Below are 26800 nucleotides of genomic sequence, written 5' to 3'. Positions count from 1 at the left end.
AATTGTAATGATGAACTGCGTCACAGTTAATACATCTATAGTCACTCGTATACAACAGTAAGTAGCTAACTGATCAGGACGACTAATGAGACGGCAAACACACACACTCCCACACACACACACACACACACACGATGATCTATTTGAAGTAGCAATGCACCAATCTGATACACTGGATAGGCAGCGGTGCCAATGCTGACCTTCTTACGCAGATCAGGTACCAGCTAGATGTGACCAAACCACATCAGTGTTTCCTCTGTCAGTTACATTCATTCCGTTTGTGTTTATTTGTTCAGTTTTCAGCTTTGAACATCTGACAATTCACCTGGGCAAACTTTTTCACCAGTTTTCACCCAACTTGAGAGGTTTGCCCACCCTGCGTCAGTGTGGAGAGGCCTGCGGGACACCACCAGCTACAGGAAACCATCCCAGGCCCCCCTGCTGGACAGTCAGTGGATGATGCAGTCAACTTGGGACTGCACCACGCCACGGCTCCCCAGGGACGTATGCAAGGTTCTGGTTTGCCATTCAACAGCATCATCCCAGAAGTCCCGGAGGATGACCAGTTTGCTCCGAATGTCCTGCAAAAAAAACAAGGTTTTTAACGGGGCAACAAAATGATGGTCAGGCTGCAGCTGTGTAAACTAACACACACATTATAAGCTTTCACAATATCTTTTTTTTTTTTTTTTTAATGTACGAAGCAGCTGCAACTGAAATTACATTATTATTATTTATTATTATTAATTATGTAGTGAAATATATATATTTTTTAATCCATCACGAAAATCTGTAAAAAAAAAAAAGAAAAAAAAAAAAAAAAGCACGTTTTACTGAACAACAATTGCGCGGCTTTTATTTTGAAATCCGCAAGCGGAAGCGCTACTATGGTGTCGACGCCCCCCCCCGCTCTGGAGTTGCGGTGGAAGTTTTGCCTCTCGGGTCTGTCCGATGAGCCCAGTTCATTTAGAAAAGTTTGCGAGAGAGCGAGAGAGAGATGAGCGGGCAGGCGGTCCCCGCGGACTTCTCGGGACACATGTTGGACCTGGACGAGGACGAAGACCTGGAGGTTTTCAGCAAGGTAAAGAGAGAGAACACGGCTGAAAGCGTCGGACCTCCCGGCCACAAACTGTTCCGCTGCCTGTCTTGCTACGTGGATTCGATTCGACCCCCCCCCCCCCGGCGCTAACATACCCGCTTTAACCCTCGCTGGCACAAGAAGGCGTATACTGGGCTGTAAGCGTCCTCCAGTCCGTGCTGAGTACAGCATAGTGACAGTCTGGTGGTGCGCATCGTGACCGAACACTGTCACGTAGAGAAGGAAGGAAACCAGGAACCACATTTCCTGGATCAGCTGATGAGCTGACCTTAGGACCCGACTGTCCCAAACAGCTCGCGTCTTTTGTGGAAACACCAGCGCCAAACTCCGTTCACTTTTTCGAACGATTCAACGTTTTGTTTGCTCAAAATAAAACTTTCCAGCATGTAAAGATGCACTTAAGGGGCTTTTACAACTCTGCAGACCCGCCTTTTCAATTCGGTTCAGACAATGACCCTTGATCACTTTTTAGTCCGGCAGGTTTTAACCCTTGGTGATTGTACCTGTTGGTTGTTGCTGGTTGTTAAACTCGGGAGTGAGCAGTGTCAGATGAAAAAAATGGCGTTGCATTGGTGGTGTTTGGTGGATTATGTAGAAGCCGAATTAAAATATCCCCTCTGAAGATTTGATGAAGGCCCAGAGTTACATTTTTTTTTTGTGGGTCATGTAGTATGCATATAAATCAAGGCCACATATTGTGACATTTCTACATGCAGTTTTGTGCCACATTCTTTGCATGCAAGAAAGTTGTTTGTCCACATATGCTGTAGTTTGTTACTCAGTATTTGCTTCCATGTGATATTGTGCGAAAGTGACATACAAGGGCTTTGGAAAGGTTGGAGGATCGTGGGTGAAAATGGCTTCATTCTGTGTGTTTGTGCCGGGCCGTTTATTTGGGTCAGAATGTGAACAAAGGGGAGGGGGGGGGGGGGCTCAAACAAATCCGGAAAACAGAACACCTCAGCCTCAATCTACTTAGTCACAAATCAGCAGTCAGGCTCCGTGATCAGGTGCAGGGAGGGCCTGTAGGGTCTGTACGCGCCCAGTGGGTGGCCCCTTTCCCAGCCACACCTGCACTATCTAATGCAATCCAATACAGGGGGCTTCTGTTCAGTTTTTGTTGACACTGAAATTTGGAACCAGTACTTGATACCCCCAACCTTTATGACGCCTGCCCAGCAATAACTCTCCTCCTCTGGTGGTTTTTAATACAGTATGACAACAGGAAACCACAATGAACTCCACCAGAGCAGCTTTGCATGATTCCCAGTTGAAAAAAGTCCTCATGTATCTTCTCCTGGCCCTTTCTGCAGCGCCCCCCTGCCCCCCCCCCCCCGTCTGAAACAAGCCGTTTGAGACAAACTGAACAATACACAGAATAAAAAATGTAGAACAGTTCAAACCGCACCTGTTAATAAGTGGCGTCAACATGATAATACACAGTGTGCCATTATCAACAAATAATGGACTCAGTGGGGGAAAACGCAGTCCCTTCTTTGTCCTGTTTGAAGGCAGGTTGTAATGACAACCCCCCCCCCCCCCCCCCCCCACCACCACCACCACAAACATCACAATTATTATATAAAATGGTGATAAATAAACAGTGTTTCAAAGTCTTATTTTTAATCTGCATTAGTCGTGCTTTTGTAATAACTTTTCGACGCTGGTTGTACCGTTCGCAAAACAAGTAACCGCAGCCAGGCACGCGTCATTCGGCGCGTACTCGTCGAGGGAAAGACACGGATGCACAGATCCATCTTTTGGATCCCAGCGCGAGCCGAATCAGGTTGCTGTCACTAAAACACACTGAGCTGCTGCTGACGTGATCCGAAGCTGCTTTTCTCCACAACCACTGGATCTGAGTGGAACGGTTATTCGTAGCCGTGGATGCGTTTTGGCTCAAGCAGTCAACATATGTGCCAGCAGGCATGTGCAGCAGGCCTCCCAACGGCTCCGGTCTCGCCTGCCGCGCTGTACGATGACATTGTGGTACCTGGGAACAGAGGTAGAATGCCCTGCTCTCCTCCTCCTCCTCCTCCTCCTCCTCCTCATCTGGCTGTTACCATAACAACCAGTTCATAGACGGAGACACAGACGTTAGTTGTGCTTATTCTTTGTGTATAATTTGGTTTCAGCAGGAGTTAAAAGTCCACCGCGTGCCGCCATGTTTCCATTAACACACCGGCGACAGACGGTGCCGTGTTTGCGGGTTCCTGGAAAGAAAAACAGCGAGAGCTCCCTGCTGCATATGTATGGTCGGGTGATAACCACCTGTCAGGGAGGGGGAGAGAGAGAGAGAGAGAGAGAAGGCATCACATGTTTAGCGCCATTGTTTTGTAGCGTGGAGCGGCGCTCTGGGTCCTCCGCTGACCTCAGCAGCTCCACAGCTGTTGTGTACACGCGGGACCTGCAGGCAGGCGCACTTATGGTTCACTGCTGTTTGCATAAACTGGACGCGATTTGAATGCCATTCCACTGTAAGCCTGTGCTTACAAATGAGTCGCACAGATGTCGCCACCATATATTATGTACAGCCTCTTAGGTTCAACCGTTTTATTATCCGTTTGCAACCTGTGCGGTTGCAGTCATATCCCCAGTGTCCCCAAAGGTCCACACAAACCTCTTCAAAACTCTCGTGACCAGTATTTTTCCACAAATTAAAGATGAACGCATCACGGAACAAATGTGAGGCTCTCTCTTAAGGATTAGGGGTTAGGGTTGCAATGGCAATGAATTACTGGCGTCAGCTGGACAAAGTGTTAAAGTGAAAGAAATTCGGCAGTATGGCAATGGTTGTTCAGTCCCATGGTGGGAAGTCGGATTGTTAGTCTTGGAAAGTTACACAAGTGGTTGGACACAGACCCAAATGTTGGAAAGGTTTGGTGTGGGGGGGGGGGTTCTGATTTAACCAAGAGATTACTAAAGAATTTCCTAACAAAGGACAGAAATCATGCTTCATGAGTGCATCCCTTTTCAAGCAGCGTAGAGGCGGTTCACCCTTGTGAGGTTCTTGCGTTCAGGGTTTGACTTGTTAGTTGCGGGAGCTTTGTGAATCTGTGTACTTTGCCAACCCGGATCAGCGTCTAAACCCAGACTCCTTCGCACCACTGCGTCCCAAAAAAAAAAGGTGATTCTTGACATTGAAAAAGTGTTGTTGGCTTTTAAGAATGGGTGTCAAGTTGCGGTCTGAAAAGGTGGGTTTTCAGTGTTTGGGAGAACACAGTGGGGAGTTCATTCCGCAGGGTCCTTGGAGTGGCGCGGCAGCCGATCGTTCAGAGGTAGATGAGCGGAATGGTAGCGTCAGAGTGAAGTTCCAAAAGCTATCCTGACATATGTAGCGAGCCACGCGGCATACCTCAGAGAAAGGGTCCGTTCCAGGGTTGCATTTTTAGTCATTGGGTCGTTCGAAGTGTCAGTGGGACTTTGAATTGGGATTTTCTTTTCTGACTTCTGGAACGGGGCCCGGAAGTTCCCGGTTTCACTTTGGCTCTCGACTAGATGACGCTGCCTGTGCAAAATCTGACAGGAGTATCACCAAACCAGTGCCTAGCCTAGTGAATCGTGTAACTCCCATGCCCACTGGGGTGCCAGTAGCCTGGGTCCATGTAGTTATTCATCGTTCTATAAAATGCATGATCATTCCTCTGGTAAAATTACGGCTGCCACTTCTGATCTTTGACCTCCTTACTATGGGTTGTTTGGAATGTTTATAATCTTGGAATCTTTTCCCCCTGTTGATCTTGCTACTGTAAATTGCTCCGGGTTAGAGAGTTGAGAACGGCAACAGTTTCACTCTTTTACGACTGAACGTACAGTACAGCCTGTGTGTAAGAGGGATGGATGAATTGGGGATTAATCCAGTCCAATTTTTGTCTTTTCACTGAGCATATTTAGCCTCAATTAAGTTCTTACCCCACGCACCATCTGGATAGGTTTGCAAATTGAAAATGCGCCCACAGGGCCCAGATGGCTCCCGAAGTTAGTAGTCAAAGATAAACCGGGTGTATCACTGTTGGAAGTCCTAACTCCTGAAAGTCACAGCAGTCACAGTCTTCTAGAATGATAATCATACACTCCTTGAAATATGTAAGTTGTCTAACTGTGTATTTCCATTCAATGAGAGGCAACTTTTGGATGTTGCATTATAGTAATTACTGTAGTATGTAATGTACTTCAGTAGTCCAAGTACTCCTTAAAAAGTGACAACTCACAGGGTGCAATATATGTGCTTTTTACTGCCGTGAAAATACACTCGTGCTCTCTGGTGGCCAAACTTTTTCAATGACCTTAAACGTAATCTTTCTTGTTGTTTCGCAGTGATAATATGCACCAGCGCTGTAGGGCTGCACGATCCATCGAAATGACAATCAGTTCAGGCCTTGGCTTGATCTCATTTTTACGTTTAGATTCTGCAGTGTTTGCGTTTGCGTGGCGCGAGGTCCCATGTCGTCCATCTTCATGTAGGGGTCAGTGGGTGGTACAAGTTTATGTTCATTGTTGTCATGGAGTACAGCGAGACTATAAAACTAACTTCAAACAAGTTCCTCTTGCATACAAGACCGAGCTGACCTCATGCCAAAACCACAGGCAATCGGTAAACACTGAGCCGCTGTAAGGAGCTCAGTTACTGAAAGTCTGTCGCTTAGTAAGGTGTGACCCCAGTCTGTTTTTGTATGTTTAAAAACTGCCTTCTGACAGAACGTGTAGTGCATTTCTAAATCTAAAGTTTTTGAAAGATTGTCTTTGGTAACGGTGACGGAGCCTGCATGGCATTGTCGCGGTAAAGGCCTACATATTGTGGCGCACATGCAGGAAGTGATGGGTTTAGACTGAGGTACGCTTGAAATAAATGAGTTTGTACAAAGTTGGCCCCCCCCCCTTCCCTGTGTTGCTCACATGGAAAGTGACACAACTTGAAGAGCTTGTGTTTGCTGTAAACATCGCTCTGGGCTAACAGTTGTCTCATTGGTTCAGAACACATCCCTGGCAGATGGAAGTCCCGTGCCCATCTCTCCCAGCTCCATGGTCAACCAGTACAGACTGGAGGAGGATGAGGAGGAGGAGGAGGAGGAGGAGGAGGAGCAGCAGCAGCAGCAGCAGCAGCAGCAGCGGGATACCAACACCAAAGACATCTTCGTCACCGTTGATAACCCAGAGAGCCAAGTCACTGCCATCGAAACCTTCATCATGTACAGAGTCGTGACCAAGGTGAGGAGGTCTTACTGTGCAATCAGGGCAATCGGGGGGGGGGGTGGGTTCTTGGTTCAGGTGTTTTGATTCCTCCCTTCCAACCGTTCTGATTCACACTTCAAATCCAGAAAGGTGGAGCCTTCTGTAGAACGCCCTTGTTTGCGCAGAGCCGATGTGATTGGCCAGTTACGCGCTGGTTAACCTCTGATTGGTTGTTTGATTCAGACCAGGTCCAGACTAAATACAAAGAGGGGCGGGTGCTCACAGACACACATTTCTTTTTTTTTTTAAAGGAGCCCTTCAATTAGATGCTGTTAGTAACGGTCAAAATGAGTTATTTCAACCAAAATTATCATTCGAAAATATTGCCAACTGCAGCTTTAAGCTATTTATTAATTTTGCATCACTTAGTTGTTAGAACTGCCCCCTTAGACGTTAATGATTCGAGTCATTGGTTACCGATTTATGACTCTCTCTCTCTCGCCAGACCACGCGGAGCGAGTTCGACTCCAGCGAGTACGAGGTGCGCCGGCGCTACCAGGACTTCCTGTGGCTCCGGAGCAGACTTGAAGAAAGCCACCCGACGCTCATCGTCCACGTACGTACCGGCGCGGGCGGCACCGCCATGCTGAACATGCAGTGTTTTTTGCGACATAAACATAAAGATACAGATGGTAGCTTTTTTTTTGCATTACACACCCCCTTTTTGGTAGTTATTTGGAGTTTTTGGAGTATTTCAGAAATACTTTATTGATCCCCGGGGGGAAATTGTACAGTACCAGTGCTCCCATTCAAGAGTAGAAAGCAGCATAAATTTAGAACTAAAAGTATGTACAAAATATAAAAATAAGAAATAGAAAAAAAAAATATATACACATTTACAGTATTTAAGTGAACAATGAGGTAAAAAAATATATACAATAACAATGTATATGTATGTATGTGTTGCACTGACGTGTATGACTAATGACCAATGTCCCGCTGCGTCCTCAGCCGCTGCCGGAGAAGTTCGTGATGAAGGGCATGGTGGAGCGTTTCAACGAGGACTTCATCGAGACCAGGAGGAGGGCTCTGCACCGCTTCCTAAACAAGATCTCTGAACATCCCATACTGTCCTGCAGCCAGCACTTCAAGGTCTTCCTCACTGCGCAGGTGCCTCACACACACACACACACACACACACATCCCACGGGTGGTGGGGGTGCTCCCTCTGAAATCTCAAACTGTTTCATACCTTTCTGTTTCTGCATGGACAAAACAATTGATAATACACACGTGTGATTCTAATTAATGAGCTTTAGAGGGGTTGGTAGGCGTGCGTTTGAACTTTCGGACAGGGTCAGGCTAGCTGTTCCCCCTCTGCTTCCAGTCGTAATGCTAAGCTAGGCTAACCACATCACACGTAACCTCCGTCCTTGCTCGGGAGTGATTCCGCAACATTCTCAGAGCAGCTCTTTGAAAAGGTGTAATTGGTTGATGAAACAAAAATGAGGAAATAAAGTATACCGGGGTATGCTGGTGTGCGACTCCGGCAGGAGTTGCTGTCTGTCAGGAAACAGGGCCCGGGCTTCCTGAGCAGGATGGGGGAGACGGTGAGGGCGGTGGCCAACTCGGTACGAGGCCTGAGGAGCCGGCCGGAGGAGTTCACTCTGATGCAGGAGTACGTGGAGGAATTCAGCAACAAGGTCTGCTCCGTGGACAAAGTCACCCAGAGGATCATCAAGGAGCAGAAAGGTACCCTCCCCCTGAGTCCTAAAAAAGCTATTTAAATACTGTATATCTAAAATGTCTGTGAAGTAAATCATTTTCCCTCATCATGTACAATATTTCCCTAAATTTCAATATATACCAGTTGAGGAAAATAGAAAAAGAAAATGGGGGGGAAAAAAATATTTGCAATACTGCAAACTTTAATTTAATTGTAAAAAGAAAGTTATTAATAAATAGTTTATTGAAAGAAATGTCAGAATTAGGGGGGGAAAAAAAGGCTTGAATGGGAAATGTTTCATCACTATTCACACAATTTCAGCTTTTAAGTCTTTCCATTTGAAATGTTACGTTTCCATATTTGTTTATCCCCAATAAATGTTGTCATCAGCCCCCTTTTTGTTATGTTACGGTGCGCTACAGGGGTCAGGTCCTACAGTGGACACACAAGTCATTGCTCTGCGGTTTCCTCTGATTGTCATGTTGATGACACAGATTTTTTTTAAATCATAGTTGTTCTATCAAAATAAAACGGGGGCTGAAGATTACAAGCTTTGAAAATGGAAAAGAACCTGGGGGTGTGGAGTCGTAACGAACTAGTAGCTCACCAGACCCCTGGAGACCGCTCCTCATGTCTGCTGGAGGTCTAGAGGCTGCATTAGCCGCTGCTAGCGTAGCACACCGAAATCTCTGACTGCGCTGCCGGCGGCCGTGGAACCTTGCCCAATAACCGGCAAGGTTCCAGAGCATTCTCGCATTTGCAGTGCCAAGCTAGTTAGTTCCGGGTCATTTATTAGGATTTAATATCATTTTGACTTGGAAGGCGTTAAATAGTCAGGCCCCTCTGAACGTAAAGGACGAGGACACTGGACAATAGTTGTGAAGCTGTTGTGACTGTGACCGTTTAACCCACCCGGCTGTCTTACGTTGTGGCTTCCAGAGTATCTGGACGAGCTGAAGCAGTACAGCCCCTCCTACACCCAGTGGGCCGGGTCCGAGGAGGAGCTGGCGGAGCCGCTGAAGGGTGTGGCCGGCTGCGTGGAGCGGTGCGGCAAGGAGACGGAAGCGCAGATCCACCACCTCTCTGAGGTCCTCGTCCCGGCCCTGCACGAGTACGTCCTCTGCGGCGAGACCCTGAAGGTGAGCCCAGACCACGTCTCGGGAACTCCTCCACCCCCACAACTGCTGTATTCATGTTCGTTCTGAGTTGAAACTACGATTCCCCATGGCAACGGGTAAATAAAGAGCAGAGAAAAGAGTCAGTAAGTTTACACTACATTACATTTTATTCGGCGGCGTCCGCTCGCTCATCATTTACCGGAGCTGAATTCCCTTAATGGATGTTAAAGTGATGGAGTCCTACCGCGCGTCCCGTTACATATTTAAATGCAATGCGTTCAGCTGTAACCCCGATGGGGACAAAATGCAGGTGGCGGCAACTGAAGATGAACATGTAGGTCAAACAGACTGAAGACAGTTTCTTTTAGAGAAACGTAGCAACGGAGGTGGTGTTAAAACACGATGAGACTATATGCAGCCTATATTCAAAGCCTTTTAAAATATTAAAGGATGTTCTGCTCATGTCCTGCTCTGTATTTTTCTTCTGGGACTCCGCCAGAGCAGCTTTGCATGATTCACAGTTGGGGGGGGGGTCCTTATGTGTCTTCTCCCGGCTCTTTCTGGACTTTCTGTTGTTGTTCCCTCACATGCGACAGCCGTTTCTAACAGAGCCACTGTTTACTGAATCTGTTATCGGTGTAATTTGCCTACAAACAACGAACCGAAATGCTGTTTGGGGATCTAAGTTGCAGGTTATGTTCGTCTGTCTGTCGAGCAGCGTTAAAAATCTACAATAACTGCGCCCGCCCCCCTTTGCCTGTGAGCTGCATCTGTGCCCAAGCTTGCAGCCACGCACTGTGAGAATTTCCCAGAAAGGGATCTCCCTTCTGTTTTTTTTTTAAAAAGGGTAAGAACCCTGAGCAAGACCTGCAGGCGGCTCAGTCCGCATCATTTCTGGAAATGGTTTCTTTCAGAGTTCAGGGTGCTTTAAACAGCTGTTTGGGAGATTAGCAACATTTGTGGAATCGCACTTCAAAAAAAAAACTCACCAATATCAAGTGTTCTGGGCAATTTGTGAGTTCTGTAAAATAAATAAATAAAAATGGACTTGGATGGATGAGTTTTATTAAAAGTGACTCTGTGCCACTGGTCCGTCTCAGGCGGTGATCAGACGGAGAGACAACATCCAGGCCGAGTTTGAAGCCAAGAACGAGGCCCTGGCATCCAGAAAAGTCGACCAAGAAGCAGTAAGTGCATTTCTTTTTTTCTTTTTTTCTTTTTTTACATCCACATACACTGACGGCAAATCAGACACACACACACACACACACACACACACACACACACACACTCCCCTCCTCCCTCCCTGCGTTCCCCCGCGAGCCCGCCGAGCCTTGTTTGTGTGTCCTCCAGTCATCCTCCCAGAGATTAGGTGTAATAAAGTGAAGCATGGAGTGGGGCCTCTCCCAGAGGGCCACCCCCACCCCCCTCCACCCCCCAGCTCATATTGGGGAGGAAAAAGGGCTTCCTGGGAGTGTGTGTGTGTGGGGGGGGGGGGGCGGATTATCTAGATATCCAGGCTTGTCGGCTGGAAGTCAGTCCTCAGCTCAGTGGGAATAAGAGCTGTCAATATTATTTCACAGTGTAAGCCCGGGGGCTAATCGCGGCGTAATGAAAATTCCCACATCCCTTCTTTTTTTTTTTTTTTTTTTTTTTTTTTTTATATATATTATTTTCTTTTTTTAGACGACGACTCGCTTCAAAATGTCAGCAGACAAAAGGACGAAGATGGAAAGTTGGGAAAGCAAAGGACAGAGCTATTTTTAGACACTTTGTACTTGAGGTGTTAGCATCTAATGTGCTGTTGTGTGTGTGTGTGTGTGTGTGTGTAGATTTGCAGGTGTACCACCCACCCAGCTGATATCAAGATCCATCTGTGAGATTTTAATTAAGAAGCAGGACTGTGTATCCCCCCCTTCCCCCCCACAGACCTATATTGTATTCCTGCTTTAATTAGCTGTGTGAATGGAGTCCTCCAGCTTCTAATGCCTATCAAGCCTGCCTCCTGCCTTTTAACACATCTGTACTAATGAGAAGGGAAATGTCAAATACATGCCTTTTGTTACCGTTTCCAACTGGGCCTTTTTGTCAAAGAGACAGAGAGAGAGAGCCGAGGAAACACGGCGGCTTTCATTCACGAACGTATTGGTTACGCGGGGGCAAAGTGTGTTATCGGATAAAGAACTGCGTGTTTTTCGGTTCTCGACATTTGTTTAATGTGGGCGCTCGTTTTCCATTCTAAGTGAATAATCCTGCAAGCAGCATTTGCTTACCTTCGAATAGATGCTGAAGCAGAATCGGCATCAGCCAGCGTCAGCCAGCCGATTTGTAACTTTAGGATGGGGCCGTCGACCCGGGCTCCCGGCACATTTGAAACAATTTGAAATCACTGATTCGAACGGTGTTTTGCCTGCATGCTCTCAACGCGTCACAAATATGCTTTTATCTGAATGGACGGAGAAGAGCAGTTCGGTGAATCTGAAGAAAACAAAGACATCATGAGGCAAGATCTCAAGTTCTAGCTGTTTTTATATGATATGTAAATAAAATATAATATACATGCATTTAATTAATTTCTGTGACGAAGCCAACTGAATTATTAAGGGTCATTCTAGAAGTTTGTATCTTTTATTTATTTGGTATAAAGCCAAGGCTGCTTGGACTATTAAAACGGATGTATGATTAGTGAAATTAAAAGAGAATCATAATAAGGACGTGGATGATTTTTCCTCATATTTTTAGCAACACAAATATATCTGATGCTTTGCGATATATATCCACAGGATCATCCCGCAGGCATTAAGTTCACTATTTAGGTTATATTATTATTTTTATTATTATGTATATTAATAAAATAGGGGGTCCCTTAAGAAAAAGGTTGGGAACCGCTGCTTTAGACCGGGCAGGGCGTTTAGCGTTAGGCTAGATCTGTTCATACTGCTGCAATAAATGTCCTCATTTCTGTTTGCATGATTTTATTCACTCTGTTTATACGTTTTTTCGCTTGAAAGCATCGTCAGTAACGAAGCGATCCCTTTTTTCTGACACTTCGCTTTGAAAACTACAAACACTCACTTTAACAACAGGAAGCCAAAAACGTGTCAAATGCTGATGGTTCCCTAAAAGGCTACATTTTAGCTGAACATTTGGAGCGTCTGATCACAGGAATAAGGAAACCAAGACCAATCCGAACAGACATTTGATGCCAGCTTGCAATACTTGGCAGTTTTTTTATTTTTTTTTATTTTTTTATGCTTGGCGATATAAACGCATTTTGGCATTAAAAAAAAAAAAAAAAAAAAAGTATTAAGGTTCAATACCGAAACCTACACACTCTCGACTACTAGGCAAGAGTTAGTGTGATGATTTCTCATGATTTTCCAGACAGAAGTTCCTTTTGCACACTTTGGTCCATCACCACGACATTTGTTGCTCTCGTGGGAATGAACCCTTTTGGATTTGAATGGCCTTGTGGTCCCTCCTCTAGACTTGAGGTCTTCACAGGTCCTTTCAGCTCCTAGTGCCCAAAGCCCAACGTGGGACATGAGTAGGGATGGGGCTTGATGGCATTTTATCAGATGTGAATCCAGTTCCAAATCTGCTTATTGAAGCTGAATCCTTTCAAATCCCTTATCAAATCTTTTTTTTTTTTACGTGATCTGGGTTTGGGAGGGAATCAAGACACCTCTTAGTTAAAGGGGCTGCAGAAAGGGCCAGGAGAAGATACATAAGGACTTTTTTTCACCTGTGAATCATACAAAGCTGCTTGAGTGGAGTCCCAGAATAAAAATATAGAGCTGGAAATGAGCAGAATATGGGACCCTGAAGAGCTGTACTTCAGAGTCACCCTCAGTACAAGGGTATTGGACACCAGAGAGGCTGCTAGCAAGCCTTAAGACTTGAAGCCAACCTTTCCAGGGACAGGCTGAATGTGTTTCTATGACACGACACAACCAGGAGGGGGCAGCGTCGCTCCAATTTAGCAGCACACAGTGAGGAACCAGGTGTTTCACCAGAGCATATTGCACCATTATTTCGAGTTTCTTTAAAGAGGTAGAATACCACCACTGCTTCTTGTCATTTTACTTATGTCGCTCACTTGTAATTGAATCATTTTATATTGTTACATGGGTACTTTTACCAAAGGGCCTTCCAGAACAGCTGTAATTGAAAACACTTATTTTAGGGTTTGACCGAAGTGTTGTTGTTTGGATTAAAAGAAGTGGGCGGTGGAGGAAAGTATTTTGAATTCTTACTGAAGTTAGTCCAATATTAGTAGTTAGGTAAAGACACTGGTACATTTGTAGGAAGTTAAAAGTCAAATATGGCCCTTTTTTTTTTTTTTTTTTTTTTTTTTTTGCATATGCAATTGTGACCCAGCTAAATGAGCAATTTGACTATGTTTTACCTGGCATGCACATAGGAAAACATCGGGGGGGGGGGGGTACACACACATACACAGATGCTAGATGCTATTCAGCCATAGCCTTGCCTGGCTGATATCACTGCAGTAACAAGCAGGCTACTGAGATCCCCACACTTAATATATGTATATATATATATATATATATATATATATACATGGTGTGGATAAGCCGGTGTTATGCATGCGTTGTTTATTGAACTTGAGAAAATGCCACTGTCAGTCTAAATGTCAGACAGCTAATCCCTGCTCAGGCTCAGGGAAGCCAGCTGCACTCGGCAGCACGCTAACTAGCTATCTGATGACCTGCACCGCAAAGGAGAGGTAAACACCATGCGTGCTTCAGCCTCTCCATAACGCCTCGTGCACTCCTGCTCAAATATGCACAATAGGTTGTATACCTAATAACAAGTAAAGGCTCAGTGCGATTTTTTTTTTTTGTTTGTTTTTTTGTAGTCACAAGCGGTCTTTGTCCAAACTGAGTTTATTGTCCAGCGGGGATTCCAAGGTGTTTGAAAGTGTCAAACCTGTTCCGCTGTCTCACCATTGATGGAAATGGGGTTCAGGAGAGTGCAGTGTGAGCAAAGTGAATATTTCACTTTTTGATCATGTCATTATACTGTATAATATTTTTTTGCAAATCCGTAAATGCCAAAATAGCGCTGCAGGGATGACGTGTTTTTGTAGGCAAACCCCCGGAAGTTAGCGTCGCCCCGTTTCCCTTGACAAAAAGCCAGCGAGCCTCAAGCGGAGCACAATGCAGCTGTTATCCCCAACACCTGTAAACGCACAAATCGGTGGAGCTCCCCCTTTTTAACTTGGGACTTGAGACTCCAGACTTGAGGCGTACTTTGTCCCAGCAACAGACAGTTGATCAGTGGTCAGTCATTGTTTTTTTTTTTTTTTGTTTCCCCAGCTGCAGGAGGAGGTGGACGGTCTGGCGGACCGGGTGGAGCTGGCCAGCAACGCCTTGAAGGGAGACTGGTCCCGCTGGCAGAGCAGCATGAGAACTGACCTCAAATCAGCCTTTATATCCACTGCTGAGAAGAACGTGGAGTACTACGAGAAGGTGAGCTGGAGGTTGACGACCACACAGCGTTCGTTACGTACCGTAAGACTTTTAATCCAAGCCCACGCACAAGCAGCTTTTTCCTCACGGGGGGGGGGGGGGGGGTAAAAACGCCAACTCATACGGGGTAATCTTATGTTCGCAATACTACGGTAGCTAACATCCTGTTCTAGCGTCCGATGTTCTAGTTGCATTGACACCAACGTTGCTCCCCATTGACTGATCGAAAACCCCTAGGTCATGACTTTGGGGCCTTTCCAGTGGTGCAACTGGGTAAACCGAGATTGCGGTCTTTTTGCAGCTAGAGGATCGCCTGTCCTCCGGCTCCATCAGCGTAGGGCAGGGGGCCAGACGTGTAAAAAAAACAAAAAAAAAAGCTAGCCGTAACTTAGCTACACAGCGTGGATCTGCTTTATTCTATGCGGATGTGTTGGCTAAAGCCCCCGGACGCTCGCTCGTGCCTTCGGAGCGCAAAACAGCGGCCACCGGTGTCATTCACAGCAAACTCCACATCGAACTTTTAACTGCGGATGTCATTTTGTGAATCGGCAGAGGACACTGGTACCAACTTTGCCGGTTTCGTGTCTTTTCACGTGACTCTCAGAGGGAGAGGATGGAGATATATTGAGCATGCAGACACATCAGCAGTGGAGTAGGAGAGTGACACGTGGAACAAAAGGAGGACCCGAGAAAGAGGAGACAGTCCCATGTCCGGATTAACCAGCAGGCGGCCCCCGCGGGGAGTTAAAAGAACAATGGAGCTGGTTCGAAGGAGAGAGCATTGCACGGCAGGAGGAGAGTGAGACGGTGAATTTGTTATGGTAACTATCATTTTATAGGTTTTGTCAGTCATGCCGGAGTCTTAAGCGTGCAGTTAGGATAAAGATGTGCTTCCATTTGCTCTGGGTGTGTTTTGGTCCTGGAGGCTGGGAGCTCTGCCAGCAGGCGGCGGTGGCGGCGGCGGCGGCCTGTAGATGGGGTTGTCAGTTAAAGTCTGCCAACCGTTCCAAGGCACGTGTCCTTGTTCCCTGTTTTTTAATCGGGGAGATTTGAATGTCCGCTTCATGGCTGCTCTGTTGCGCAGCAGTCCCAGCTCCTGCCTGTCATAGGGAGATGGTTGGCCGCTGTTGGAAGCAAAGAAATGCTGAAAGGATTTGACTGAATACTTTAAAAGATGTTTATTTAGTTTTGTATTAGGGGTGTTTTGCCTTTATTTAATAGTAGACAGTGGAGATATAGACAGGAAGTAAAGGGTGTAATAAGGGGGATGACGTGCAACAAAAGGCCCCCCGACTGGAAGCAAACCTTTTGGTTATGGTACGCGTCTTTTGTGAGGGTTGATCACCGCTGAGCACTTACTGTTGAAACCGAAATGCCACCGAATCTATAGCACTGAAATATTTTACTTTGAAAAACCGTCTATCTGACTGAATGTGCTTTGAAACTGCCCCCCGTTTTCAGTGTCACAGCATCAGATAGAAAATTCAAAATGTCCGATATTCAAATGACTTTATTCAAGCAAATCTAGTTGGTCATTTCCAGATCTAAACTGGACCGGTGGAAATTCAGACCAGGTCTTGATTAATTGTTAAATTGTCGGTGTATGAAATAGTGGAAAATGTCCATCACAACTTCCCCAGAGCCCAAAGTGACATATTTAAAGCCTTTTCTCGCTCACATTAGATGACCATGGCATTTGAGTGGGCTTTTCTGTCACAGTGAGTGTAATAACTGGGAGTGTGTGTGTGTGTGTGTGTGTGTGTGTGTGTGTGTGTGTGTGTGTCCTTGTCCTTGTCATATTTGGGTTTTCTCTCCAGTGTGTCTCTCTCTCTGTCTTCGGGGGCAGGCCGCCTCTCTCCTGGCCTCAAAAAACAAAACAAAAAAAAAAACCCCACTCATCACACAGCACAGTGGCCCCCGGCAAGCAAATGCAATACGACAAATGAGCGCTGGTGTGCGCGTGCACGTGTCTGAGTGCGCGCACAAGAGCGTGTGTGAGTGTGTGTGTGTGTATATAGAAGCGGGCCAAGGGGCACTGGGCTTCTGAACGTGAAAGCATTTCTAATACAGCCGGTGAAACTATCTCTTAGAACTAAGCTTTAAAACGTCGGCTGGGCCTGATCTGTGGGTACGGCCATGGGCGCCGCCTTTTAGTGTCCTTTTGAGCTCTGCGCAGCTCGCTAGATATAAGTACCAATGATGTTCTGGGCGGTTTTAATCTCAGCCCTGGGGGGGGCTCCGGTGTTGAGCACTACATGGGAGGTGGTTTAACCGCCATTCCGAACCGTCCGGGGTCTGTTTTGTGAGGAAGTCCAATATCCAGTTGGTGAGTGTGTGTGGTACTCGAGCCCAGGTAGTTTGGAGGGTCATGGACACATATATATATATTTTTTTGTCTTTCCAAAACCAAAAACACAACAAACAAAAAAAGTTTATATGCTAACTTATAAGTTCATGTAGGATTGCGTTTGGTGTCCAGGTTGCAGCGACGGTGGCGTTGCAAAAAATGTGCGTTGTCATAGAATAGTACACGGCGTATGCAGACGATGTGATTTTACAACTGTTACTGTTAAAAAAAAAAAAAAAAAAGACGACGATAAACTTGGTCCTCGGCGTTGCTAATGCTAACGTCAGTTTGCAGGCTAATTAGCTGCTCATCTGCAACACATTGAACAGCTTAACGAATGTACCTGCAAATGTCCAAACCCACTTTTCACGCGCATGGACTACAGTTCTTTCGGCATGGCAGAATGCCTCTCACTGTGAACGGAACCTCCCAAATAACATCTTGGCCACCGCCCTCCGTGACTCAAGAAGCCGCCCAGTGGCATGACCCAGGACTGGAGACAGCCAATCGCGCAGTAACAGTCGTTATCTACTCCACACTCCAAATACGTAAAAGCGTTTGATTTGATTTGGTCATTTTTGGTCAAATTTCAAGCCCTATTTGGACAGGATTTAGTTCTGTATGCTTGGTAGGATGACTTTAATATTGTATATTCAGTGATTTCAATCCTGTCCAGATGTGTGTGTGTGTGTGTGTGTGTGTGTGTGTGTGTGTGTGTGTGTGTGATTTTCCACCCCCCTTCCCCCAGCATTAATTACAGCCCCAAATACCTGCTGGTTTTTGGCACACATGTCGGCCCTCTGAGAATTTCTTCCATCTGGATAATATCCGGTGCTCCCAAATGTATTCAGAGGTTTTTGCATATGAAAAGCTGCAAAATTCCTGTTATTTTATCAACTGGTTTGAGTCATGTGGGGTGTAATAAAAGAAAATGGAAAAAGGTGGTTTTGGGATCCCATCATATATGTTGTGGTGAAAAACACAGAGTCCGTTAGAGCCAGGCTAGAGTTTGTCAATGTGGACGCGATCTTCGATCACAGAATGTGTAATTTTCTCCCGTTATTGATATGCAGTTCATCATAATGTACATTTTCTGTAAATTCAATTGAGAAAAAGTTCCAGGAGGCCACCTGACAGTACAGTGCGTGCCGCCTGCACAGTATGAAGATGTCCGACCATGCAGACGCCTTTGTTTGTACTATAAACAGAACCACATACAAACCTGTGCAACCTGGGGGGGCACTAAGCTACTGTTCTGCATCCTGTAAATCCAATATTGCCATTGCCATCCTGCTTATTAATTCTCAACATTGCCCCCAATGGCCTACCGTACACCCAGAGATATTAAAGGGGAGCTGTAGGGGGGGGGGCGGGGGGGGGGGGGGGGGGGGGGGGCGAGGTACTCTGCAAACAGTTAGTTATTGTAGTGATCTGGCCCACGTACCAGCTGCAGCAGTGGCCGTGGCACGCAACTCGTGGAGGCTATAAAGGTACCAAGGAGCGGCGTAGTTAATATTTTCTCACCCACCTTCTTTCCAAATGGGGCTTTGGGCTGTTTTATTAAAACAATAGATAACCACATCCAGTCGATTTCGTCTCAGCGGCTCATTTGGAACCAAAAAAACAAAACAAAAAACCCTCTTGAGTTGAACTGTAAACAGCAACACCAATTGCAGTTCATTTGAAATGCATTCAACCCTTTTTTTTATTCTCCGGACGGCGTCCCGGAGGATGAGCTCGCTCCTCGCCGTGTGCTGACATTGTTATTCAGGTGCAGATGTGGGCCAGTGTAGCCACGGGCCCCGTAAATGATTTATTGGAGCGGAGCGCAGAGAGATGGCCCTATAAGAATCTAATAAGACACCTGCACCTGGGAGGGTTTCATACCGCCTAGGTGGGTTGCAGGGGAAAGACTGGGAGCTAGAAGGGGGTGAGGGCGGATGGGAGACAGAAGGAGACGTGAAGAGCGTAAAGAAGGCAGGGCGGGCGAGGAGTGCCGGGGGGAGGCTTAAGAGGAAGAGATTCAAAGGAGCAAGAGGAAGAGAAAGGATGGGATGTAGGGTTTGAAAACGGAATAGTGGCCGACGCCAACGTTCGTGAAACACTTCACGCTTGTTCTGGTTTGTCAAATGTGAGGATTTGGGGCATGGTGTCGCCCCCCCCCCCCCCCCCCCCCCCTCCTCTTTTATAGACCAATCTTCCGTAAGAGTAATCAACACAACAATCAAGACGTCACGGGACGAGATTTAGACATCTTTCAGCGCTCGAGCGCACCCGAAGTCGTCACTTTAACAAGTCCCAAGTCCTTCTGACAGTCATTCCCGCGCACCATTAACACAGAGTGACAGAGGAGGGGGCAGGGGAGGACAGGTGTGAAGTGGATTGCGGGGGACAAACTTATCCTCCCCCCACGCCAACCTTTTTGTGGCTTTTGTATTTTGAAATGGAACAATAACAGCCATGAGGTCCTAACCCTAAACCCTAAACCCAGCCCACACTTCCACTTCGCTACTGCACAGGAAGAGGATAACAGGCTGCCGTTCCGCAACGCACCAGTGTTCAGTAGATGATTGGAATCCCACCATGACTTGAGACCGGTACAGACACTGCTAACTCAACGGGGGGGGGGGGTAACCACCAAGCGGGGCTCCCTTAAGTGGCTGGACTGTCGTAACATTTGGCGAAAGACACGCTTACCACAAACTATTCAACGCCTCAAGACCTCAGCTGGTGAACCCATCTCCAACTTATGGAAAACATGAAGCTGACCCCCCCCCCCCCCCCCCCCCATATTAAATATTACATATTTAACAATAATACAGCATCGAAGCGCAACAGATATGGATATTTGCAGAATCAATTTGACAGACGTCGCCAGTTCAGGCTAGCTGTTTTCCCCCCTGCTTCCAGTCTTCATGCTAAGCTAAGCTAATTGTCTTCTACATGCAGACCCATACTCGGCACACGGCTGGTATTATGCAAGACAAAGCTGAATCCTTATGCACCACTCCTGCATCAGTTTTTTTTTGTGTTGGTTGCTCTTCAGGCACTTCATGCAATGGATCATTTGCCAAACAGCCACAGAACCACTCGTATCACTGATGGACTGCTGCGGGTAGGCGTTAATTCCGTCAAACATGGGGAAAGAGACTAATTTAGCAGCACTCCACATACCGGAGAGGTGATTACCTTCATTTAAAAAAAAAAATTCTATTCTAAAAATTTTATGTATGGATAGGACAAACCCCCGGCTCGCTGTTGGAGAATAATAACCCGCGCAGCAGAATGAGGACGCGGCGATATTTGCAATTCTATTAGCACGTCTGCAGGCCGCGTTCACCCCAGTTGCTCCATTTGCACATTCTGCGTGTTGTCTTACGGTAGCAAGACCACCGTTAACGTCCGAAGTATTCAACCCACGGGACCAAGCGTTATGCCTGCCAGGCAAATGTTCAACCTACTCGGGTTTAAAATGTGCATTTATTGAAAACATCGAGCTGATACTAATGACTGATTTATCTTTATTTCATGAATGCCCATTCGTCCTGGCGGGGCCATAGCCTGCCACAGTCTGACTCATGTTGCTTGGCAGTACGAATTAAGTCCCAAGTTCAAAACAGAAGCAGCACAGAGAGACCTTTTTCTTTTTCTTTTTTTCTTTTTCTTTTTTTACATTAATATGATGAACTGAATTTAAAGTTACATCAACTGCTAGCATCCAAAACATGACAAAGCTCTGTGTTCCCCACATCCAGCAGTTGCTGACGGCACAATGATTATCATACGGCCGTGGGTTTGTGATGAGCTGAGTGCTCGGGCCGTCACCATGGCAGAGCCTTGTCGGCGTCGCCATGGTTACCTCATAGCAACAGGGACTCTGCTGGAGAATGGGACTGATATAACTATGTAGGATGTTGTTTATATTTCAGATTATGTTTTTTTTTTTTGTGACTTCATAGGATCGTCCTGGTGTTTTTGGACCGAAGGTGCCAACAGTTGTGTGCCGCTGTATGTACATATTATATATGTATCAATCAGTGTATCTTGTGGGCTTGTGAGATGGAAAATCCTCCAATACAAAAATGACAAAATCATGGCACACTAAAACTTAAACCAATGGCAGCTCGATAAAGAAATCTAGTTTAGTAATCTTTACTTTTTCTGCTTTACTTCCTGCCACCAACAGTTTAATTCATCACTCTGGTTACTGTAAAGCAGTGTGTATATATATATATATGCAGGAGGTCAATAATCCGGCATAGCATAGAAGACGCTGTGTTTTGTTGCCTGTCAAACCAGATGCAAGACGCTGCTACTTTGCGTTAGTTCAGTGTTTTTTTCGCAGACGTTGGATGGAATCCTTTTTAAATACCAGGACGCATCGCCCTGTAGTCGCTCAGCTGTAGAAATTTAGATTTCTCGATTCAGAAAGCCGGCATCCCGTAATATACATTACAGAGAACTCTGCGTTCTCCAGAAGAAACCTACTTGGGGAAATCCGGTTTTCCTTCCCCCCCCTTTCCCGATGACAGAAACCAGGTTTCTCGTTTGCGTGGTGTTTAAGAAATCAGCGTAGTGGAGAAAGCTGACTGTAGCCTGGTTACTTCAGTACCACTTAAACGCCTCCCTGTGGCATTTGGATCCTTGACTTCCTGACGGGCAGACCCCTGGTGGTCTTCCACCCTCATCCCTAACACCGGAGCTCCCCCACCCCCACCCCCAGGGCCTACGTTTTGAGCTCCCCGCTGTACTTCCTACTTAGCGAGAACTAAGAAGCTGATTCAGGACTTTGGGAAGAAGCAGGGAAGGAACTTCGCCCCCCCTTAATATCAACGGGTCCTCGTGGAGAGAGTGGACATCTTCGAGTGCCTTGGTGTCCACATCACAGAGGAGCCTGACCTGGGCTCTGCATACTGACTCAGTGGTGAGGAAAGCAAGGCAGAGACTCTTTCACCTCAGACGCTTGAGGAAAATTCCGGGTATCCCCTCAAATACTGAGGAATTTCCACTCCTGCACCACCGAGAGCGTCCTGACAGGGAACATCATCACTGCCTGGGACAGAAAACAGCACCGAGCCTAGATTTACAGCAGGGGTTGCGTGGAATCTCGACAAGAGGCACCACGCCTACTCTTAATATAAAATAAAATTCTGCACTATGTTTTTTGTTGTTGTCAGTGTGTACGAGAGGTTGCGGTATGTCTCCCCCCCCCCCCCCCCCCGCCATCTGTGTGTGTTTGTTCTGATTCTCCATGGTTACCTGTTCGGCACCAGTGGAGCCTGGAGGATCGCTGTCGGCTGATCAGGCCTCGGCTTTCGTAATGAACCCTGTAATTAGAGCTTTAGCCCCCGGGTTGTCTGTTTGTTTGTGTGTGCATGTAGCTGAATGAAGCCCTGTGTGTGTGTGTGTGTGTGTGTGTGTGTGTGTGTGTTGGCGTTTTGCATGCATTTTGTGTTAATGTGTCGGTTCCTGTGCATTACACAGGACATGCATGTGGTCATTTAAACCAGAGCTTATATCTGCTCAGTAGAGAGGTGTTACGACGCTTTAACTCTCTGTCTGTGGTTTATTTATTTTCATATTTGCCTTTTCTGGGCTTTGCGTGGACGAACGTGCAAAGGGGTCATTCAAAAACCTAAACATCGCACACGTTCCGCTCCTGGCCAGAGTTGAATATACCAATCCTGGTGAGCAGGTCCTCGCAGCAATTGGCGTCTCCAGAGACACCGAATTCAGCTTTACCCGGCAGCGCCTTGTCCTCACCTGCTGTGGGTGAAGGTTGACGGCGACGCCCTGCTGTTTTCCAAGCAACGCAACCGCCTCCGGGGGGGGGGGAATCCCCTCTCGTCAAGCACGCTTGTGAATATTGGGGCGAATTAATCAAGCTACCTCAACCAAGTAGCTAACCGCCACGTGTGGTTTGAGATGATGGGAGGGGTTGGCTGGCTGTCCCAAATCACATGTTTAAAATTAGCGTGAATTAGAAATTAGCTGCTAAATCATTAGAGAGCCTTTTTTTTTTTTGGTTAAAAGAAATGTAGGTAAGTTGGTATAAGATGTGAAGTTCGTCTTCATGGCCTTAGTTAGTCTTTTCACTGGACTTTCTGGCTCCTCCCATTGTGGTTTTAAGTTGCCTCCCGAAATCATTTTGTACGACAAAAAACCGAGGTGCCATCGAGAGAAATTGGCTGTTAAACGGAGGGTTGACGGGCCGAGGCTCTGACTTATTGCCGCCTCTAAACAAACTGCCATTACCCTGGAAGAACCGACTGCGCTTTATTGATGCGCGCCGACGGAGTGGAACCCAAGTTCACAGATTGGCTTTTGAGTGTGTCTGTGCCTGTTGGTGTGTGCCTGTCATTTCCACTTCCTGCCTCTCCTGCTATCTAGATAACTGCTTTTACCGCCGTAAAAAGTGTGATTTGCTTTGTCCTCCGCGACACACACACACACACACACACACACACACACACACACACATCCACAATGGGACTCTCTCAGTGCTTCTGTCGCTGCAATAATGTGCCTTCACTGATGAGATGGCAAGGGAGTTAGAGAAAGAGCGAAGAGAGAGACGAGATCAAAAGAGAAAGGGGGGGGGGGGGGGAAAGCTCTGACAGAACACTGTTTTGTATCCGATAGTGCTGACGAGAACCTCACCACTGTTCTACTTTTACCACGACGGTAATGATGAATGTGATGCCCGTTTCTTTCAATTTATCATGAAGTGGCAGCAGCATCCCGGCGGTTTTTCAGTGCAGAATCTTGCTGGTCTAAACCCTGTTTCACCATCGATGGTAAAAAAAAAAAAAGAGCAACTCATGGGAAGCCCCCTTGCAGCCTGTCCCTCAAACGTTCAGGGACATTTCCTGCATGGGGTCACGCGCGAATGGGAGCAGGGATCGGTATTCGGGGGAAATCTAGCTAGCCTCGACCAAAAGGAAATGAGGAAACCCACTGTAAGTTCTCTCATTTATGTTGTGTCTTCTTAGCTGCTAGCTAGCTAGCTACTGGTGAGCCTACATTCTGGCATGACTTGGTTTTGTGTGCAGTCTCTGGGGCTAAGCTAGCTGCTGACGTTAAATATCTCCAAACTGTAGACCGGCTGCTTGTGAAACCACAATATCTCCATCTCCATTTCCATTTCTACACACATTAAATTCACAAGACATAACGGATAATGTAATGTGATGAGTCATATAGGCCACAACAAGTAGTTATTGGGATGATTTCATTTTGTTGAAATCAGATTTTGTTGTATTGACTTATGAAGAGGGCAGTGGAGAGAAGTGGCATTTTCAGCCTCTTCAGTATCAAGAGCGGCGGTCACTGTCGCGTTATTGGAAAGTGGTTTTTTCGGATGCTTTTAGACAACCACCTAAACCTCTATGTTGATGATGATGTGTCTTCTCTTTCAGTGCCTGGCTGTGTGGGAGTCGTTCCTCCTGTCTCAGAGAGCGGAGCCCGGCGAGCAGAGAGATGAGGAAGACGCATCTTAAAAAAGTGTGGAGACGATCCTCTTTCGAAAAATAATGACATGAAGCGCACCCTCTGTTGTCTGTCCCAACACATCCAAATACAGACTTTGAACCAATGTCCACTCATGCAAACATGCATCGATGTACAAAACAAGCACACTATCTTTTTGTCTCTCTTTCTTTCTTTCTTTCTGGCCAAAGAGGTTAAACCCACTCTCGCCATTCCAGTGATGATTGTGCATCACTAAAACCAACAACTGTGATCCAAATATCCACACATCAGTGTTTACACACCTCCGTGTGAGTTGCCAAAAGTTGAAAGAAGACTCCTGGCTCTTCTGGCTCCACTCTGCTGTTGTGTGGTGCATTCTTTTTCATAGATACACTAACTATACTCTGTTTAGACGACGTAGTGACACTTTCAAATATGGAGGACAGCTGTGTCCCACTTCTGGGGATGCCTAAAACTAAAGATGCATTCAGGTGGCCCTCTTAAACTGTGTTAGTTTCCAACTTTATCGTCAGGAAATTGTAGTGTTTTTAGAATTCCTTGTTACAGAAGGAATTCTGAAAGTTCCAAAGTAATGCGACGAAGCGCATGGCTTCAAAACCATAGAGGGAGGAATCGTAGATGAAAGTGCCTTTTTAACAAAAAAAAAAAAAAAAAAATGCCACTGATTTCGTTGTTACCAGGACAACAAATCAGAAGTTACTTGTAAGCTCAGCGAGGCAGCAGAGGACGCCACACTGAATGGAAAATAACGTCAAATTCTAAAACGTGGTTTATGATTAGGCTTCGTGGTTTGCATTTGAATCAGTTAGAACAAAATCACGCCTTCGTTAGGGTCCAGCTAGATTATTTTTGAAAAATAAACAGCCCTAATGTATTCATTTTAAAATGCCGACTTCAAAATATGACGTCCTCGGATTGGGACACAGCTGCTGATGCTAAGGTACTGCATCGGTAATACCAATGTCATGGAACCATCTGACCATCTTTTCCAATCCTTAACCATATTTCAGCATTTCAGCCATGACCACAGTTTTTTTTTTTTTCCCCCCTGCAAATATTAACCAAAATGCTTTCATGGAGCTCAGAGAAGTCTCTTGGAACCATGCCACTAACTGTGTATTGAGTGTGAAAGTTCATTGTTGATCTTGGGAACGGTAGTTTTGACAAATAGTCTTCACCCAAGGTCCACTTACTAGCTTTTTCCTGGTTGAAAGTTCTGGGGGGGGAAAGCTAGTAAATGGAGCCTGAGTTAAGATTTTTTTTTGGTCCAAAAAAAGAAGACCAGAATGCTATGCAGCTTTAAGACTTGTGGTGTCGTGATGTCTTTTCAGCCAAGTCGAAGCAAGACGTTTGGATCGCCCTCCTTTGACTAAAAGCTCGTTCAGGTCTAGAAACGTGTTTTCTCAAGATTCTAACATTTCGTTACAAAATGGCTCAAGGAATGCATTGAACATCGTATACAGATGACATCTACATTCAGCTCAAGTTAGTTTTCCTTTCGGACCAGTATGAATAACACACAGTGCCTTTGATCTCCTGTCAAACTTTGAGCGGAGAAGCCTTCAATGCTTTATGAAACACTCTCAAGAATGTTTGTGCCGATAAGAGATTTTGCGTTTACAATGTCTGACGAAGTCTTGGTAACAGAATGCTTAAATAATCTTTTTATACTGATCTTTTTCTTTCTTTCTTTCTTTTTTTTTTTCTTCTCGCTTTTATCGTTACTGAATATGTAAAAAAAAAAAAAAAAAAAAAAAAAAACAACAAAAAGAACGAAATGTGACTGAAAATTGATTTTGAGATGTTGACATAATAATAAAGGCAGATCTCACACTATAAACTGCTTTTTATTCTGTTTGTAGGCTGCAAAGGCGTAAAAAAGACAAATGTGAAAAGCTAAGTTGTTGAATGTCTCTCCCAGATCAGCTTGAAAGCAGGTTGTTTCTGACCTCTCCGTTGTTTAAAAGTGTCTCACAGAGTTTGTGCTAGTTGGCGGGGGGGTGGGTGGGTGGGCTCATCCTGCAGCACCTACGGTCATTATCCCTCTTTCATGACGAGCATATCGATCGAGCACGTTGTAGTGATTATTGCTCCGGGGGCCGAACCGAAACGTCTCATTTGTCTTTTAAACAAATCGTTCTGCTGGAGTTGGGCTTCGCGCAAATGTTGAGTTTATGTGCATCAGTTTGCTATGGAGCCCCACAGCGTGCCCCCCCCCCTCTGGTAAACGCATCGACCTCCTCCGGAGCTATAATGGGAAACGCGTCAATGCTAAAGGACCATAAGTTGACAGTTGGAGTCAAACGTCGCGGCTGTATTCTATGCGTAGCTCTGGTTATGGCGCTGTCACGTGTT

The 26800-nt window shown here is 46.0% G+C and overlaps 1 protein-coding gene across 2 annotated transcripts; it reads left to right on the top strand.

Annotated features, from left to right (window-relative positions):
* The first annotated feature begins 923 nt into the window (after window positions 1–923).
* snx7 (sorting nexin 7) lies at window positions 924–26279 on the top strand. 2 transcript variants are annotated; one of them, XM_070928076.1, is made up of 10 exons: window positions 924–1081; window positions 6074–6155; window positions 6219–6307; window positions 6777–6887; window positions 7283–7441; window positions 7825–8023; window positions 8937–9136; window positions 10216–10302; window positions 14455–14607; window positions 24373–26279. In XM_070928076.1, exons 1-10 carry the CDS (start codon window positions 998–1000, stop codon window positions 24451–24453), a joined length of 1245 nt encoding a protein of 414 aa, XP_070784177.1. In that variant the 5' UTR covers window positions 924–997; the 3' UTR covers window positions 24454–26279. The 2 variants fall into 2 exon arrangements, with proteins under 2 accessions (XP_070784177.1, XP_070784176.1); XM_070928075.1 differs by having other exon boundaries at window positions 6074–6307.
* The last annotated feature ends 521 nt before the right edge of the window (window positions 26280–26800 follow it).

This window comes from Enoplosus armatus, chromosome 21 (genome assembly GCF_043641665.1).
Source record: "Enoplosus armatus isolate fEnoArm2 chromosome 21, fEnoArm2.hap1, whole genome shotgun sequence".
In the NCBI taxonomy this organism is placed as follows: Eukaryota; Metazoa; Chordata; class Actinopteri; order Centrarchiformes; family Enoplosidae; genus Enoplosus; species Enoplosus armatus.
This window is presented reverse-complemented; position numbering and strand designations above follow the sequence as displayed.

What these genes read in the sequence shown, in the direction of transcription:
- snx7 (XM_070928075.1), top strand. Translation starts at nt 998, where the DNA reads ATGAGCGGGCAGGCGGTCCCCGCGGACTTCTCGGGACACATGTTGGAC. An exon ending in AGGTCTTCCTCACTGCGCAG is followed by an intron (nt 7,442 to 7,824) that starts GTGCCTCACACA and finishes CGACTCCGGCAG; the next exon opens with GAGTTGCTGTCTGTCAGGAA. An exon ending in TCTGCGGCGAGACCCTGAAG is followed by an intron (nt 9,137 to 10,215) that starts GTGAGCCCAGAC and finishes GGTCCGTCTCAG; the next exon opens with GCGGTGATCAGACGGAGAGA.